Raw genomic sequence first — 16794 nt, 5'->3', positions numbered from 1 at the left:
AATATGTTTATCCTATGAGTCAAGTTTGTACCTTTTTAAAATTATACTTTGATACTTTTTCATACCACACTCCACCATCTAGCTCCTACAAAGGATATGGGACAATAATGTGTCAATACGTGTAGATAACTGGGCTGAATTTTTACATACAAATGCACTTATATTTGGTAATCTGTAGGTAATGATTTGCCACCTGGTAATAATGCATGGCCACTAAAGGGATAACCCAGCTGAGGTTTTTTTCAACAGAAAGAGCTAGAAGACTCCCTTCTGAGGAGAGACATGAATAACTCAGCAGAAGGAAGAAGTCCTTCCCAACAAGCCTATTAGGCCAGCCAGTCATCCATCTACTGAAGAGATTTTAGGGAGAGAAAAGCTCCCCTCTAGCCATAGGACTACCCAAAAGCACCTTCAGCCACGGTGCTGGCTGGCCCGGAACCCCTGTTGTCAAAGTTGCCCCTCTGGGTCATCCAGCACAAGTGAGCACTGTGTCTCCAGAGCGTCTCTCATCAAGACAGGACACCCAGCTGGCTGACAGATGCCAGGGGAGGCCTCCGGATAAGTAGCAGCCACAATGTAGTGCTCTGGAAACTCCATGGGACTCAGACCTGTGAGATCCTGGGGCACATTAGTTCCCCTCCTAGGCCTAGGTATCTCACCCCTATAGAACAGAGATCATGATAATACTTATTTTACCAGGATGCAGAAAAGACTGGCTGAGTTAATGACTAGAAACACATATACTGCCTTCATTCAGCTTCTCTGTCACAAGCCTGGCCCCTGCCTGCATTTGAATTTCTGCCTGTGAAATATGCGGCAAAGAAAGATAGAGAACATTTTTGCCATTGGCACACATGGATGAGTAGTCCAGTTACATGACAAACTCTGGCAGCTGCCAAGAGACGGGAGAGAAAGTAGGCATTGCACAGGGTGAAAGGAGGCAGGGGAGTTTGGTGCCTCTCCCAAGTCTGGCACAGCTGGGGCACACAGTCTCAACTCGGGGAAAGCGTAGTTTAGCTAAGTGCCTAAGAAGTGGTTTTGGTCCAAAAATCAAATTTCTTCTATTTCCATTCTGCTTTGATCTCACTTCAGCTGAGTTCCTTAGAAAGGATTTAAGGTATCATCGACTTGGTAATCTCACCAGCTGCTTTAATAATCTAGAACCTTGTCTGCCTTCCATGTAGAATTATATTTCTGAAATAAGCTACAAGACCAGCAGGAAAACACAAAGTACACCACTGCTCAAGATTCAAATCAAATCAAATTGTCAGTGAAGGAACATGCATAAAATGCAAACACTGTATTGTGCCCCGCTACTCTGTCAGCCTCATGGGACAGAAAATTAAAAAATGTGAACAGATGCGAGAGAAACCAACGCAGCCACCCTTAACTCACTTGATAGCGAAGAACTTTCTTGGCGTTGGTGACACCAGATTAGAATCTGGTTACTGCCATTGTCCCTGGGTGAAACTGGTATTTGGATTTCCTCAGGGAAAAGAGGTAACTGTTTTTTAAAAAAAGAAAGAGCTGAAGAGAGGCAGGTGATGAAAGCTGATGCCTACAATTAGAAAAGCACCAGGGACTCCTTTTCCAGCGTTTGATAGCTACGTGGCTCAGGTCTGGCACCTACATAGCTACATAGACAAATATCACTACAAAGAAAATCTGTGCTGGCAGAGTCACAGGGTGGCTGTGACTCAGCACTGGCCTCTTTGTTCCCAGCACTGCTGTAAGATGAGAAGTCAGTCTAAAGTAAACTTGAACACAGAGAGAAAGGCCTCAGCAACTGGGAAGGGTCCGTTCCCTCCCGTTCCCTTCCAGGAGGGTGAGAAGGCCCTGGGCTACATGAGTCACAGAAAAGCTCACACTCAGACCTGCTCTTGTTGGTTTAGCTCCTCACTTGCAGCCCTCTGTTAGAGGAGAGAGGCTACTTTTCCCAGCCTGTCTGCCTCCTGGCGCCCTCAAGAGAATATATTTCTGATTGTTCTGCTCAGCCAAATGAATATACCTGGTCTGCAGGTGAAATCAAAAATATCCATCCTGGCTTGTTCTGCAGTGGCATGGGATGTTAGTCTTTTGGCCACAGAAATCTCAAGCAGTTCTATTTTAAAAGTATAAGAAAAAAATAAGTGCAAAACTTCGTGCAGTTATGCTTCTATACTTGCGCTTCTGAGAAAGGGGGAAAAAAATCACCCACTTTTGCATCCCTTCCGGAGAACACAAATACTGCTAAAATCAAAACTGGCAATAATAATAGGGTAATTCATTACCCTCCCATTCCAGAGAGAGACCAAAGCTGTACCAGTTTATTGGCACTTACACTAACTCTAGGGTTGTGCTGCTGCTAATTACAATCTATTTTCTGGAGTCTAGATTCATCCTTTTCTAATTTAGCTGACTTCCCTTTCTAGTTATTTGGACCCATATGGTAAACCATTCACAGCTGTGTTGTACACGCCATAGTATATATTTAACCCAAGGCCAATCTAAACCAAGAGACTCCTACAGATTAAGTCTCAGCAACCTCTTGTTAATTAAGCAGTATTACCACTTTTGCATGACTTTACTCAGTTTCTAACTAGACATAAATTAAGGTAAGTCGTTGCATAGTCTACCTCAAGCCGGAGCATACATAAAACAATCCTGCATTTGGTTTAGGCAGCACAGGCAAAAAATACTGAGATCCCTTCAAACTATAAACAAAGCAGACTTATTTTGATTTTAGCAGTATTGTGCTTCTCCCCCCTTCTCATAAGCACAATAAACGAGTATGTAGAGTATGATGAGAACACAGACCAAGAAATAACTGGTTCTGCCTTCTCAGAGAAAGCTTGTTGATGCTGTGCACTGGCCCAGGCTGAGAGGTGAGTGGGAACTGTGCGGATGTTTGAGGTGGGGAGGAAGGAGGCTCCACACTCCTCAAAGAACAAAGGCAGAGGCATGCTCTGTAGAGGGCCGTGGACAGAGCCAGAGATGAGGCTAGAAAGATACTCTGTAAAGGCTGAAGCAGGGAGGTCCCTTAGAAGACAGATGCCATAGGCCAGGCGCAGTGGCTCACACCTGTAATCCCAGCACTTTGGGAGGCCGAGGCAGGTGGATCACCTGAGGTCAGGAGCTCAAGACCAGCCTGACCGACATGGAGAAACCCCATCTCTACTAAAAATGCAAAAAAAAATTAGCCGGGCATGGTGGCACATGCCTGTAATCCCAGCTACTCGGGAGGCTGAGGTTGCAGTGAGCCGACATTGTGCACTGCACTCCAGCCTGGGCAAGAAGAGCAAAACAAAAAAAAAAAAAAAAAAAGAAGATGACGACAGATGCCATAACAGCTCACAGGAGAGGGGTGACAAGAGTTAGGGGAAGGGGTGAATAAGAGCTGCCTCCCAAGCACTGGAAAGTGAGCCAGGACAGGTATTTTCGGTTTTGTCTGCACACCTGGAGGTATATTCATTCAGTTGAGCAGAGAAATTAGGAATATATTCTCTCGAGGGTGCCAGGAGGCAGACTGGCTGGGAAAAGTAGCCTCTCTCCTCTAACAGAGGGCTGCAAGTGAGGAGCTAAACCAAGAAGAGCAGGTGTGACTGACAGTTCATCTGTGAGAACAGCCTTTGTGACTCCTGCAGCCATGCCCTGGCCATGGCAGGCAGTGCCCCTGAACAGGTCTCTGACCAGCTCTACCCTCCTCGCCATCATCCCACTCCAGGCCTGCTCCTATGCACCATCCGTGTACTCAACAGCAGCTGATTAAGCCTCCTCCAAGGTGGCCTGCTCCCAGCTCTTCTTCCTGAGAGCACACAGACCACAGGGAAATCAATGGAACATTACATGGAGTGGGTAACGTCCCGGCACACTCACACACACGTGTGTACACATGGCTATCCCCGTCTAGGAGAGAAAGAGGCCCAGACAGTCATCGTCACGTGGTCCTTTGGCTTTCATTTCTATCAATACTTGAGGTTTATACCATGTCCTTTGATGTCAAGGAAACACCAACTACTCAGTATTGTGTCTTCCCGATGAAGGGTTTGAGGTAGGAGTGGGGCCAAGGTGTGGTGTAAGCTTCTTAATTACACTTAAGGTAAAAGGCATTCTATAAAAAGGTAAGATCTTAATTAGCTCATTTTTAAGTGGTTTTAGTTATCCAGTATCTAATAATATCAAGGAGAAGGAGAAAGGCACAAAAGGGTTGTTATCCTTTCCAACTAATGACTTCATTTTTGTTTTTAATTAAGTTTACTGCCTTCTACTATGAAAGTAATACAGGTCATCATAGAAAATTTGCAAAATACAGAAATATAGAATATACTGAAAGCCCAAGAAAGGAAAAGGATCAATTGCCCACAATTCCATCTACAGGCATACCTCAGAGATACTACTGGTTCGGTTCCTGACCATGAGAATAAAGCAAATACGGCAATAATGCAAGTCACACGATTTGGTTTCCCAATGCATATGAAAGTGTGATTATATTATATTAAGTGTGTAATAGCATTATGTCTAAAAAATACATATCTAAAATTTAAAAATACTTTTATTTCTAAAAAATGCTGGCACAGAGACAAAGTGAATAGCATTGCCACAAACCTTCAATTTGTAAAAACCACAATATCTACAAAGTGCAGTAAAGGAAGGACCATGAAGTGAAGTACGTCTGTTTCCATTGCTAATGCCTTTTTTCTTTTTTGATTAAAAGAAATCATAGGCCAGCCCTATGATTTCACACCTGTAATCCCAGCACTTTGGGAGGCCAAGACAGGTGGGTCACATGAGGCCAGGAGTTCGAGACGAGCCTGGCCAACATGGTGAAACCCTGTCTCTACTAAAAATACAAAAATTAGCCAGGTGTGGTGGTGCATGCCTGTGGTCCCAGCTAGTCAAGAGGCCGAAACAGGAAAATTGCTTGAACCCAGGAGGGTTCTGCCAGGAGGCAGAGGTTGCAGTGAGTCAAGATCATGCCACTGCACTCCAGCCTGGTGACACAGCAAGACTCTGTCTTAAAATATATATATAAATAAGTAAATAAATAAATAGGCCAGATGCAGTGGCTCACACCTGTAATCCCAGCACTTTGGGAGGCCAAGGCGGGTGGATCACGAGGTCAGGAGTTCAAGACCAGCCTGCCCAAGATGGTGAAACCCCGTCTCTACTAAAAATACAAAAATTATCCAGGCGTGGTGGCACACACCTGTAATCCCAGCTACTTGGGAGGCTGAGGCAGAGAACTGCTTGAACCCAGGAGGCAGAGGTTGCAGTGAGCCAAGATCACACCACTGCACTCTAGCCTGGGTGACAGAGCGAAACTCGATCTCAAAAAAAAAAATGAATAAAAATAAAATAAATAAAAAGTGGACCTAAGTGAAACTCACTGAACATTAAGTCTGGGGAAAAATAAAAGGAGATGGAGAATCTAAAGCTAGACCACAAATATGAGACTTAGCAGAAGTCAGTAAGACCACAGATGAACAATGTTTTTCATATCTGAAAATAATTCAAGGCAATGAGAAAAATCCATTCCTCACAGGTGGGTGCTACAACACCATGGCGCCTAAGAACACAGGCCTAGGGGTGGACAGAGCTGTGTTCAAATCCCAGTTTGATCCAAGGCCAAAAGACCTCAGGCATACTAATCCTGACTTGTATCACCCAAAACCGGGGGATGACAGAACATTTACATCAGAGGTTACTTTGAAGTTCATCTAAGATTAATATTCCTGAAGTGCTTGGTGCAATATCTGCCCACAATGAGCATTTCATAAATAGTTGCAATGATGATAATGTCAGCTGCTTTTGATCAAACTGGAATGTCGGAATCTAAATCTTAGCCCTCCAGACGTTTCTGTCTAAAAACTACAGTATTTTTCTACTAACTCCAAAAGGGCCTGAGGTATTTTTATTACCATGAGAGTTTCAGCTGTGACCAGAGTTCATTTGCGCAATCTTTACATTCCAGTGCACTAAGTGCTTTCTCATGCAGGGACAAAAGAAGTCTTTGTCCCATGCTTGTGAAAAGCACCATCTTTGCTAGATGAGTTAACTGCTAAACTTAGGGTTGCTGCAGTGACATGTTGGGAAACCACATGAATCTAGGCACATCCAAATCGTGAAATAGGATGGGTTTTAGGAAAGCAAACCACATGGATGTGTATGTGCATGTCTGTATACGTGTGTGTGTGTGTTTTAAGGTAACATATTTTGAGCACCATCTATATGCCAGGCATCGTGCTAAATGCTTCATACTTTACAACAATCCCATGAGGTGGGAACTTTGATTAGCGCCCCTTTATAGGCAAGGAAACTCAGTCTTAGCAAAGTTCCGTGTTTTCCCCAAGTCGGGTGGCTAATGAGTGAGTTGTGGAGCCAGCATTTGAACCTGGGCTCACACACACTCTCATCCACTGTGCTCCACTGACTGGAACTGGTTGTAGTGAAATAAGCCCTGCAGATTGTAGTTTAATTTTCTGATTAGTAACTTTTGGCAAGAATGGTCATTTAAAAGCACCACAAAAAAAAAAAAAAAAAAAAAGATTGGGCCAGGAGCGGTGACTCACACCTGTAATCCCAGCAGTTTGGGAGGCCAAGGTGGGCAGATCACCTGGGGTGAGGGAATTCGAGACCAGGCTGACCAACATGGAGAAACCCTGTCTCTACTAAAAACACAAAATTAGCTGGGCATGGTGGTGTGTGCCTGTAATCCCAGCTACTAGGGAGGCTGAGGCAGGAGAATCGCTTGAAGCCGGGAGGTGGAGGTTGCAGTGAGCCGAGATGATGCCCTTGCACTCCAGCCTGGGCAACAAGAGTGAAACTCCATCTCAAAAAAAAAAAAAAAAGATTTTTTTTTAAAGGTCTAATTTGGATGCTTCATTATTCTGCCCTCAGTTGTGCAGACAGTCATCTGGGGGGTGGTCCACAGCAACTGCAGAACATAAGGCTTCCCTGAGGCAGATGATGCAAATAAATCCTCACATCTTGTTAGAACCATAGAACGTTAAGCGGATTTTTCTACTCTCCTTCCTGTCTCTGGAAACAACGTCACCAGATTCTACACGGTTTTAGGAAAGGTGACCATGTAATGTATCCTCCAAAATAAGACAGTTCTGAGAGTGAAAGGTGCACTATTAGTAAATATGTAGGCATAAACCAGGACATCATCCTAGTTATAGGTTCCCAGGTCATCCTGGTTGAGGTTTCTCAGTCTTTCAACGAACCGTATGTGAACTATGTAAGTGCGTCAGTAAGTTAAAACGCTGTACATAGAAGAGAAAAATGTGACATGGCTCTTCACCAGGGGCACAAACCAGCAGCAGCTGTAATTATGCTGGGTCACGTCTGCATCCCAATCTGGCCTCAGGGTGAAAGGAAGTGCTTTATCCAAGGGGGGAAAAGTGGAGAATCACAAAAGTCACCACAAGAACTGCAATATTTTTCAGGGATTCAGAGGATGGGACAACCCCAAGGATTGCTTAATTAATATAAGCCCAGAAAGTCTGAAAATCCTATTTTGTAGACCCAGAAAACAATATAATGACCGTAAGAAGCTCTTGCTCAACCCTAACCAATTAGCACTTTATTTGCTTTATTTCAAGAGGAAGGCTTTTATGCCTCCTGGTCTTCTCTTACTCATCCTAGAACTTGAGGAAATACATTCATTCTGACAACTCTTCTAATTCCAGCTCCAGGCCTAAGGAGCAGCAGAACTTGCAGGGGTTTAAAAAAAAAAAAAAAAAGTCTGAATTTTTCACTCTCTAGATCAATCTAAGAGCAATGCAGTAAGATTTTCCCAGCATTTTTCCAGTAAATGTAATTAAATTAAAGGGGATTTGGAACAAGAAATGCCCTTACGGACCACCATGACCAACTTCTTCCTTGCAGAAGAGGGACTAAAGCCTCAAAGTGAAGAGCTGCACCCAAAAGCATACCCCTAGGACCAGATCTGGCTCCCAGACTGGTTCCTTTTAACCACTACTTGGTTAAAATACTATCTCATGTTGTAGATCTCTCCAAAGAGAAGAAAGGGGGGGTGGGGGAGGAAAGAAAGGAAGGGAGGGAGGAAAGGAAAGAAAGAAGCGAAGGGAGGGAGGGAGGAAGGAAGGAAGAGCAGGAAGGAGGGAGAAGAGAAAGAGGGAGAGAAGGAAGAAAGGGAGAAAGGAGGGAAGGAGAAAAGGAAAAAGAAAGAAAGAAAGGAGGGAGGGAAGGAAGGAAAGGAGGCATGGGTTAAGCTAGGTCTGGATCCACTCCATTAAAGCTCGATGACAATTTCAAATCGCCAATGTATGGAGATTTGAGTGAGAATAAAGAGACAACCAAAAATGTCTCAGTAAGACCCTGACAAGAAGAGGGCAAATGTATCACCTACCTTTGGTCTTGATGGCTGTTTCAATGTTCAAAGCATCCCGCTCAGCATCAAAGTTAGTGTAGGCTTTGACTGACCCATATGCACTTGGGGGTGTAGAGTGCTGAGGTTAAAAGATAAACATACTCAAATGACACACATTTAAAATCCTCTTCTTGTATTTCAAGAAGAATATGTTTTCCTACTGTTTCTTTTAACAATTCAAATCATTCTCATACTAGGTAACTAGGTAAGTATTAACACACCATCACACTTCACGCAAGCAATTTCATTTTTTCTAATAAGAATTCTTCAAAGGCTCAGCTAGTTTAGAATATGCTGTCTCAATTTCAACTTTTCATCTTACTTTTAGTGAGAGCTCAAAAGTAGACAATGCAAAGCTGGAGACCTGGAGCCAGCATTTATTCAGGAAGGCTCTGAAGACCATTAAACTGGGCTGGCAACAATTCGAAATAAGCTGAAAATGTGGAAATGCCTCAATGACAAGGGTGTTTAGCCAAGTTTCTGGTACAGGCACATGAATTTCTACTGGGCCGGTGTTGCTGAGCTTACAATTCAGATAAATGAGGGAAGCAGCTTCTCCCACCTCTTTACTTTGGTCACCACTGTGGCACCAAGGTGGTCTGGCCAGACGGCCCACATCCTCCTTGTGTTTCCTCCCCTCTCCTCTGTATCCTTCCCTCTGCCTTTGTTAACACCATCCCTTCTGCCTACCACCCTCCACTCTTCCTAAGATTTCTTATTGCCTTTTAAACCACACCCTCTTCCTTTCCCAATGCTTTTCTTTTCTTTTTCTTTTCTTAGGTAGGGTCTCACTCTGTTGCCCATGCTGGAGTGCAGTGGTGTGATCACGGCTCAGTGCAGCCTCAACCTCCTGGGCTCAGGTGATCTTCCCACATCAGCCTCCTGAGTATCTGGGATTACAGGCACCTGCCACCACACCGGGCTAATTTTTTCATATTTTTTGTAGAGACGGGATTTCGCCATGTTGCCCAGGCTGCTCTTGAACTCCTGGGCTCTAGTGATCCTCCCATCTTGGCCTCCCGAAGTGCTGGGATTACAGGCATGAGCCACCATGCCCGGCCTTTCAGTGCTTTTCAAAGCTCATTATCCTTCCCGATCTGACAGATGGGAATCTCCCATTCCAGATTGAGGTAAGGAAAATGGTGTGCTTCTACATCAGTTCTCCTTTCAAGGTATTAACTTCCGTCCTTCTTTGAAATGCTCTTATAGTTTTCCCTCTCCCTGCTACCCAGTCCCAAAGCTAAGGGCAGACAAAGAGGATGGACATTGTGGTTGTGGTTGCCTGATGGCTGGTGGAGGCAGCATCACTGCCCACCCTCAACATCAAGGCTCCCATCCTGCAACCCACCCCAACCACCCCAGCACATAATGCCCATATAATGTGATGACTTGGCCTTGGCGCAGTTTCTGTGAAGAGTGAAAAGGCCAAGATCCCCGAGCTACTTCTCCACCTGCAGGCATCACATTATAAACCACCCAGCACCCACGCCAGTCCATTTTATTAGCACTGAGACTGTATAGGTGAGCAACTAAGATGCCTTCCTCCTAGATGACTCCAAGGACAGGCCAGAAATCTGAGTTCAGTATTTGACAAATGTTTCCAAATGCACTTGTGAGGACTATCTTGGCCAAATATTAAATACAGTTCATATTTATAACCTGACATGCAATGCATTATCAAAGTATGTTCCATCTAATTTCACCACTTAAACTTTCCAGTAAGATGAACTTGATGACACAGAGCACACATTCAGGCAAAAGGCAAAGTGCTATTTTGAAATACTCAGTGTGTTTGCTATGGTAGCTATAAAATGTGGATGAAATCTAAGGAAAAACATTTTCCCATTTATTAAGAGTGCCATCAGTTATTTACAAGGCAGGCAGTCCAGGCATTGAGCCATATCACGTATGACTGCATTTACCAGGAGATATGTCATCTTGTTCCAAAAACAACAGTGAGTGAGGAAAAGTTTTGTGTCATTTTATAGTGTCTCTAGAAATGAAATTAAATACAGAATTGAACCTATTACCTATAAAATCCACTTGTCTGAAATGAAATTAGTGAGGCAAAGTTGAGTTATCTTTTCTTCCCTTAAAATACTGGGGAACATGTGACATTTTCTATTTCTGCCCCACCTCTCCACACATAGAAATATACTAAAGTAGAGTAACTTCAGAGGCTACACGAAAAGCCCTCTTATAAAACCTGAGAGCAAAAACAATCTAAGTCCATTAGAGAAACAAATTATTTAGCACCTGAATTTGTCTGACCTCAACATGTAGTTTGTATTGTTGCCAAAAACAGCATGCACAAGTTTCAAGAAGAAAAAAGATTTTTTAAAAACTCTAAAGGCTTTATACTCCACACAACCTGTGCTTTCACAGGCTCCATTAATTTGAACATTTTGATGGCAAGTGCCATGAACAATACAGAGGATCTTGTACCATGTGACCCAAGTCACTGTCAACCCTCTGTTGAGTGATTCATTACATTTTAATTTCAATCAAAGCATATTTTGAAAGATCTGTCGGATATGGCTACAAACCAGTATCAGTGCTGAGTTTGTGTAAAAGCCATTTCTGCCAAGATGACCTGGAAGATGTATAGTATCATTAGTTATTTTACATATTCATAATTTATATTCCACTTGATTCTAAAAGTATTTGAAATAATTTTAATTTCACATACAGCTTAAATTTTTTAATTGTAAAAAAAAAAACAGAAACAAACGCAACAGAATTTCTAGGTTCACATATTTCCTTCGAAAGAAAATTCAATTTAGTTCTGAACTCCCTAATAGCCAAAGCAAAAAAGGAAACAAATGAATTATAATAATTTCATTATATTCTTGGTTTTTTAAAAGAAATATCCTGCCGGGCGCGGTGGCTCAAGCCTGTAATCCCAGCACTTTGGGAGGCTGAGGCGGGCGGATCACGAGGTCAGGAGATCGAGACCATCCTGGCTAACACGGTGAAACCCCGTCTCTACTAAAAAAAATACAAAAAATTAGCCGGGTGTGTTGGCGGGCGCCTGTAGTCCCAGCTACTCGGGAGGCTGAGGCAGGAGAATGGCGTGAACCCGGGAGGCGGAGCTTGCAGTGAGCCGAGATCGCACCACTGCACTCCAGCCTGGGGCACAGAGCAAGACTCCGTCTCAAAAAAAAAAAAAGAAATATCCTAGCTTTTTTAGAGAAAATATTTTCCAGGTGTGAAATTTTTTAAAGTATAGGTCCTCGAGCCTACACGGTGGCTCATGCCTGTAATCCCAGCACTTTGGGAGGCCAAGGCAGGCAGATCACGAAGTCAAGAGATCAAAACCAACCTGGCCAACATGGTGAAACCCGGTCTCAACTAAAAATACAAAAATTAGCTGGGTGTGGTAGTGTGCGCCTGTAGTACTAGCTACTCAGGAGGCTGAGGCAGGAGAATCTCTTGAACCCAGGAGGCAGAGGTTGCAGTGAGCCAAGATCACAGCCTGGCAACAGAGTGAGACTCCATCTCAAAAAATAAATAAATGAATAAATAAAATAGAAGTATAAGTCTTCATCTGGAATAACCTCCTGGACACTGTAAGAAATCCAAAAGATGCAGAATTATTTTTGATATGGCTGTGGCTTATGCCAACCAGTAATAAAATCTCAGGACATGACATTAAAAGTCATGTATCATCATAACAATTATTACCAGTGACATGCTAAGTATGGCAGAATAAAATTCCAGCCATTCCAGTGTCACTAATTCTGTCCAATTTTAATGTGAGGCCAAGAAAAGTTTCCAGTGCCATGATATTTCCTTCAAATTGAACTACTAGGAACAGCTGAAGTATTGAGGAAGAGGAGAACCAAATGATGACTGTCTGAATTGTCCCCATCTTCCTTAGAGGTACAAGGATAGAGAGTAACATGGTTATCCAGAGAGATGTCCAACTTGCAAAAATTACATAAAGTGAAAGTGATATACTTACATCACCCTCCAAGCTGAGCTTGCACAGGATTTCGTGAACAGTGGACATTTTGAAGGAAGCTGGAAAAAAAGTACGACAAAAAGTCTTTACGAAGAGGCTTTCCTTTACTCTGAAGCACAGCGATTCATTATGCTAATTTCTACTCCTTGAACCATTTCATCTAAGGATATTAGAGTAATTTTTGCAAATAGATGCAATTCCCATCTTATGACTGAAAAAACTAAAGCTCAGACATGGTCTGTCTTGGGTTGGGATGGACTACTAAACTAGCCAGTCTTTCTCTTACTCTATGTAAATAGAACCTAGGGAGACTGATTTGTGAATGCAAAAACAAAATGTTCCCCATGGCTAATGCAACCTGTTCAGACAGGATAAAACTGAGCCTTCAACTTCTCATAAAAGGTGATGGGCTTGCCAAACCAGCCACTACTTCTGTATTTCTCACAAGTAATTAAACATACTGAGAAGGACCTGAAAGCTATGATGTGAACTGAAATTAGTAGCATTTTCATGTTGCCCTAATTCTTAATTGGAACCTTTATTATTACCCATAATTACTTTCTTAGTCTAATGAAACTTGGAAGATATTAAAGTATTTATGAGAAAGACGATGGACAGATTTTCTGACCTTAACTCATTCCATAAAGGACTGAATCTGTTGTATTTAAGATTCTAAATGGCTGAAATGAAGTCATCTTCCAGTTAATATACTTAATGGGGCAGCAAAACAATAGCCTGATGAATTAGCTTTCCAGCTTTGCAATCATACAGTTCTCGGAATTGATACACCCAATCCCTGCCAATAAGGAGTGCTCAGTTGGTGGTAAATTTATCTCAACAGAGACAAGACAGGTCATCAACATAATCACCCCAAAAATAAAGAAAATAGAGTCGAGCTGCGTCCTGAAATAGACAGGAACGACATTTAAACTGCAGTGACTCCTGCTTTGGTCTCTTTTTGCTTAATATTCTTTGATCAAAGAAACTGCACACACGCAAATTCAGCTTTCTATTCTCTTCAGTTTGCTTAGTCTAAATATTTTCATAAAACTGGTTTGGTGAGAGTATTTGACATAGATATTTGCTAACTTATAGGAACATTTTGGACTAAGCAGATCCCAGGCCTGGTGTGTGGAGAAAGTGGGGAAATGTAAGAGGAGAGGATTTGCCTTTAGTTGTGGTGAAGGATGTATTTTTGCAAGATTCTCATCCTGGGCTCTCCCGCAGACCACTACTCTCTTCTTGATGCTCACAGAAGCTTTTTATGCACAGCGAAAAGTCAGTCAAAGACCTTCCACTTCCCCCACACTCACAACTCTCAGACAGCCTCCCCACCCCAATTTGTCCCACCAATGGGGTATAATTCTGGTTTGTAAAAAGTATTGCTCTAGGAATAAACTGTGGTACATTCAGACATGGAATATTATTCAGCACTGAAAAGAAATGAGCCATCAAGCCATGAAAAGACACAGAGGAACCTAAATTGCACATTGCTAAGTGAAAGAAGCCAACTGAAAAGGTAACATAGTGTATAGTTCCAACTGCATACCATTCGGGAAAAGGCAAAATTATGGGGACAGCAAAAAGATCAGGGATTCACGGGAGGAGGAAATGAATAGGTAGAGCAAAGAGGATTATTAAGGCAGTGAAATGATTCTATATGATACTGTAATGGTGGATGCATGCCATGTATTTGTCAAAATCCATGTACAACACTAACAGTGAATGCTAATGTAAACTACGGACTGAGTGATAATGATGTGTCAATGTAGGTTCATCAGTTCTAACAAATGTACCACCCTGATACAGGATGTCGACAGTGGAGGCTATGCATATGTGGGAACAGGGGAACATGGGCATTCTTTGTATTTTCCATTCAACTTTGCCATGAACCTAAAACTTTCCTAAAAATGAAGACAATCGGCCGGGTGCAGTGGCTCACACCTGTAATCCTAGCACTTTGGGAGGCCAAGACAGGCGGATCACGAGGTCAGGATACAGAGACCAGCCTGGCCAAGATGGTGAAACCCCATCTCTACTAAAAATACAAAAATTAGCTGGGCGTGCTGGCGGGCACCTGTAATCCCAGCTACTCGGGAGGCTGAGACAGGAGAATAGCTTGAAACCAGAAGGCAGAGGTTGCAGTGAGCTGAGATCACACCACTGCACTCCAGCCTGGGCAACAAGAACAAAGCTCCATCTCAAAAAAAAAAAAACAAAAAAACACAATTTTAAAAAGTCTTGCTCTGTAGCAGAACCATCCAAAACAGTAGCCACCAGCCTCATGTGGCTACAAAGCATCTGAAATGTGGTCAGTGCAAACTGAGATGTGCTATAAGTATAAAGGACATACTGAATTTTGAAGACATAGTATGAAAAAAATATATAAAATCTCTCACTTATAATTTATTTCTTGGTAAAGGCAGGGTCTTGCTATGTTGCCCAGGCTGGTCTCGAACTCCTAGGCTCAAGTGATTCAAGTGCTGAGATTACGGGCATAAACCACTGTGTTCAGCCCAACAATTTATGTATTGATCATATATTGCAACTATGATATGTTTAATATATCTTATTTCCATATAATTTCACCCATTTATTTTGCCTTTCTTAATGTGGCTACTAGAAAATTTTCAATATATGCAGCTCATATTCTATTTCTATTGAGCAGTACTGGTCTAGGGGATCCCAGAGAGCCATAACCCAATCTTAATCCCAAAACCTTTGTAACACCCACAAGTTTGAATCTTCTTGATTTTTTTTTTCTTTTTTTTTAATGTTTCAGTAGAGCCAGGGTCCCACTATGTTGCCCAGGCTAGTCTTGAATTCCTGGGCTCAAGCAATCCCTCCGCCTTAGCCTACCAAAGCACTGGGATTACAGGGGTGAGCCACCATGCCTAGCCCTTTTTTTTTTTTTTTTTCCCTCAGACACGGTTTCTCTCTCTGTTACCCAGGCTGGAGTGCAGTGGTGCAATCATAGCTCACTGCAGCCTTGATCTCCAGGGCTCAAGAGATCCTCCTGCCTCAGCATCCCAAGTAGCTGGGCCTACAGGCGTGTGCCACTACACCTGGCTTTTTTTTTTTTTTTTCAGTAGAGATAATGTCGCATTATGTTGCCCAGGCTAATAGTCTTCTTGACAGAGCAAGAAATCTCCAGCCTCAACATGGACCAAGAAACACTAGAGGGTCTCATCAGTATCCCTCAGCCGGAGAATTACCGAAGCAGAGGTGAAATTCCTAGGACGGACATCAGACCACCCAAGCCCCGGCCTCAACTACCGCCCCTGGACTCAGTCAGAACTGGACCAGGTCTGCAGCAGGGGATAAACTGTTGTCATCTGCCGTGCAGAATTCTAGTCTCTACCATAAACAGGCAAGAAATAAAAAATGCCAAAAGTAAAACAAAAGCAAAAACAGGGGACCAGCAAGTCAGAGTTGCAAACAGAGTTGTTTCCACTTAGAGAGTACAGATTAAATTCCACTGGTTTATTAAATCAGGTACCTCACATCGGTTCTGATGTTTAGAAAATCTCAACTAGAGGCACGGTAACTTTTCATTGTGTTGTTCTTTCAAGTTGTCGTTCAAGCTTTGAGCTTTGTAGACTGCTGCCTACCCGTGTCCCACATGGGACTCCCCAGTACTGTGCAGTTCAAAGACAATCTGATAGGCTTCTTTACACTCTCCATTCATGTTAATTCTTCTCCCACAGCCACAACACCTTGAGGAGACTGTTAAAAGCCCCACAAATCTTCCTTTCGGTTTCACCATTCATAACTGTGCTGCTCTTTCATCAAATCAGTCCTGCATGCCACCACCAACTAAATCTCTCTATTTAATCTTGTCAAAATCATTCGACATCATTCAAAATCATCCTCCAGCAGAGCCCAACCTTCAAAGATGAGCATCAGAATCCAGCCTCAGTTCCCTCTGTTTGCTCCCCAGCTAAAGTAGACTAGGGCCAAAGTGTGACTTGCCTCTCCGCAGTCACCACTACTTCAGTATCTGCTCCAACAGGGTCACCACGACCCCTACTCCACAGAACTCTATCTTGCCTTTCACTGCCAGGGCACTTTTTGATACCACTTCATTCATCCATTCGGCAGAATGTTTTAAGTGCCCTACACGTGCCAAGTATTCAAATGGTGAATGCATAGGTACAGTTCAAAGCAGTAGAGAGTATATGGTTGACCTCATCTTCCCTACATAGTCCCAGTCCCCCTACAGATTTAAGATTATCTTTACATAATGTAGGTGCTAAATCAACTTGAAAACAATGAGTTGCTATTTTGCATAACATTTATATTATTTATAACCATTCTGCAGGAAAACAAAAAAACCACAAACATCACAATAACCACAAAGTCACACTTACCACAAAGCAGTATCTATGAAATTTGACATTATCCCATGCAGGTACCTTTTGTATCCATATAAATATTTCCTACTTCATGCGAGTTT

At 42.8% G+C, this 16794-nt stretch overlaps 1 protein-coding gene across 5 annotated transcripts in view; it reads right to left on the bottom strand.

Moving 5' to 3' along the window:
• ANXA2 (annexin A2) overlaps positions 1–16794 on the bottom strand; it is a 66582-nt gene that overhangs the window by 23271 nt on the left and 26517 nt on the right. For 4 of the 5 annotated variants that reach the window (XM_058427253.1, XM_032174667.2, XM_058427252.1 and 1 more), the window contains exons 2-3: positions 12339–12397; positions 8354–8453 (exon numbers count right to left, since the gene is read on the bottom strand). In XM_058427253.1, the coding sequence (XP_058283236.1) occupies positions 8354–8453; positions 12339–12386 (148 nt within the window). In that variant the 5' untranslated portion in view covers positions 12387–12397. Of the gene's footprint in view, positions 1–8353; positions 8454–12338; positions 12400–16794 lie in introns of all 5 variants that reach the window. The other variant, XM_058427251.1, reaches the window with a different exon arrangement.

Source organism: Hylobates moloch, unplaced genomic scaffold (assembly GCF_009828535.3).
Source record: "Hylobates moloch isolate HMO894 unplaced genomic scaffold, HMol_V3 SCAFFOLD_14, whole genome shotgun sequence".
Lineage (NCBI taxonomy): Eukaryota > Metazoa > Chordata > Mammalia > Primates > Hylobatidae > Hylobates > Hylobates moloch.
This window is presented reverse-complemented; position numbering and strand designations above follow the sequence as displayed.